Genomic DNA, 2,621 nt, shown 5'->3' on the forward strand with positions numbered 1-2,621 from the left:
ACCACAAAAGAACCCTCCACAACTAGGTTCCAGAGTTTCAAGATGAGCCTGAGAGAGAGGAGCAATTAAGCCCAAATCCTCCAAAAAAGAGACACGTTCATGTTCTGGTTGACCAAAGCACAGAATATTTATAATGGGGTAATTAAGCTGTGAGAAAGAAGAGGAAAGTTTACATATGTTCAGCAAACTCAACTCCCTATCCCAATACAAGATATCTATGGTGTCCAGTATTGCATCTTATCCTCCTAATCATAGATGTCACAATGTTAGAAACAGTAATGATGAAGCTGAGGAGGATGTGATAATGAAGATGATCATGATGATTATTACATTGACGGCCAAGAGGTATGGACTGAATCAGTTTTGACATCACTGATAGAGCCGACCGATAGAAAATTCTTAACACTGATAAATGAGGAAGTAGAGAGTCATGTCATATAAAATGGCCTACTTGAAAACGAAGTCGAGAAATTAGGTACACGACTAATGCAAGAGATAGAAGTGCTTCTATCAATTTTTGTGCTGAACCCTGTAGTAAACATTATTCATTGGAAAGCTGTGAAGTCTCAGGGGGGAACAGACGTTGGAGCCTTAAAAGAAGAAGTTCAAGCAAGAATCAGATCAACCAAGTACCGATATCAAGAAGTGGATATTAATTCAAGTGTTTCAAAAGGATCAAATTCGGTGATGAATTTTGAAGATAGGCCGATTTTAGGTGAATTGAAAGTCAACAGCTGAAACAGATTTCAGCATCTTCAACCCCAAGAAAGTCACCTAGTCGAAGCTTTGATGAGATGCCTATAAATAGGCACTTTGGGGCATATCAGAATTACTCGGGTGGTTCTGCTAAGACGTCTGTCAATTTTGTGCTCACTTTCTGTTTGGTGTAGTGCATGATTCTTATAATGTTCTGGTTTGTGAAAAAAAGAATGGCATTGGTGACTAGAGAAATTGAAGCTCAACAAAAAAATACTCATAAAAGCTAATAAAATTTCTCGATTTCATAAACACTAAACCTATTCTCACCTGGCATGAATTAACACGAATATAGCAAATAAACATAATTAAGACTTCGAAAAAATTCAAAAATATAAAGAAAAAGATTAGCATTAAAGAATAACAACACTTGTAAAACTCATTTTCATTAACTAAAAATAAGGTGAAAACAACAAACTCGGATGTGTTGATTAAAGCTTATCCTCCATTCTCAAGTACTCCCCAAAATCGGCGTGGTGATGCATCACAATCCCACTGGGATCCATTTTCCTACAATCCTGCGTGCTCTTGGCTGCAACGCCGAACCCCAACGGCACATCCGCCATGGAGTATACCACCACCCCATCATTCACCTGAATATTCTCTGGAATCCTCCCCACCCCACCTTTCAACACACTGTTCCCATACAAAAAGCTCATTTCAGATATAGGCTTCAGCCACACCTTGTGCTTGGCACTTGCAGCCAACAAATTCAACCCCTGAATCGTCAAGTGAAATTTATCACTCTTGGTGAATTTTCCAATCTGGGTTCCCATCGACACCAATTTTTCGCGCTTGATGTTGGTGGCGCGTTTGACTAACGACTCCGATACGTAGTAGACTCGGTTCTTCTGGAGGCGGAAGCAGTAGCGCCCCGGGTTCAGGTCGGGTCCTTCATGAGACGGGTTTCCATTACAATTTCTGCAGATTGTTTCCCACAAATTTGTGTACGAGATTTTTCTATTTTTTACCTATCACTATTACTTTTTATTGAAAGTTCCGTATTGAAAATATTCTTTCTATATTACAATATACGTTCTAATCTTTTAAATATTCTATTTTATATTTTCTCAATTTCGAATATTTGAATATAATTTCATTCTATAATTTAATAAATTGAAATAATTTGTAACATATTATTCACATTTATTATTTAATATATTATATTTTTCAGAAGATGCATTCAAATTTTCTAATTGAGAATACATATTTTTTATTTCTTCTAACATTCTTTCGAATAAATTATCCAATCATTTGATTGTATATCATGGATAATCATCAAATCATGCAATTGATCTAGGGGTGACAAATGAACTGAGCGGCTCGCGAAAACGGAGCTCGTGGGCGTCTCGGGCTCGTAAAATAAGAGCCCGAGTGCGAAACGAGCGGGCCGGTTCGATGGGTGAGCCGAGCCCGCTCGACTCGCACAAAAAATGAGCCACGAGCCCAAGCTCGTGGGCTCGTTTTAAATTGTGACCGAAATGGGCACATTTTTTGAAATGTGACCGTTTCGGTCACTTTTAGAACGGTCACTGACTTTTTGTCAGTGACCGTTTCAGTCCCTCATTAAATTTTTTTTTTAATACGTTTTTTGACCGTTAACGATCACTGAATTTTTTCAGTGACCGTTTTGATCCTTAAATTTATTATTTTTTTTTCTTTTCTTCTATAAATAGTGGCATTCAGCCACAATTTTTTTTTTACAATTCTCGCAACTCTCAATTATCTTTCTCTCAAGTTTCTTGTATTGTGCTGATAACTTGCAATTTTTATATACAATTTATACAATATTCAATTCTCAGTTCTCACTATATTTATTGAAATTTTATCAAATTTTCATTTCTCACTACATTTATATAATTATT

At 36.7% G+C, this 2,621-nt stretch overlaps 1 protein-coding gene across 1 annotated transcript; it reads right to left on the bottom strand.

Annotated features, from left to right (window-relative positions):
• Positions 1-978: 978 nt before the first annotated feature.
• LOC111381478 (60S ribosome subunit biogenesis protein NIP7 homolog) lies at positions 979-1,746 on the bottom strand. The gene has a single exon (XM_023005263.1). It carries the CDS (start codon positions 1,530-1,532, stop codon positions 1,188-1,190), a length of 345 nt encoding a protein of 114 aa, XP_022861031.1. The 5' UTR covers positions 1,533-1,746; the 3' UTR covers positions 979-1,187.
• Between the last annotated feature and the right edge of the window lie 875 nt (positions 1,747-2,621).

This window comes from Olea europaea, unplaced genomic scaffold, assembly GCF_002742605.1.
Source record: "Olea europaea var. sylvestris unplaced genomic scaffold, O_europaea_v1 scaffold231, whole genome shotgun sequence".
Taxonomy (NCBI): Eukaryota; Viridiplantae; Streptophyta; class Magnoliopsida; order Lamiales; family Oleaceae; genus Olea; species Olea europaea.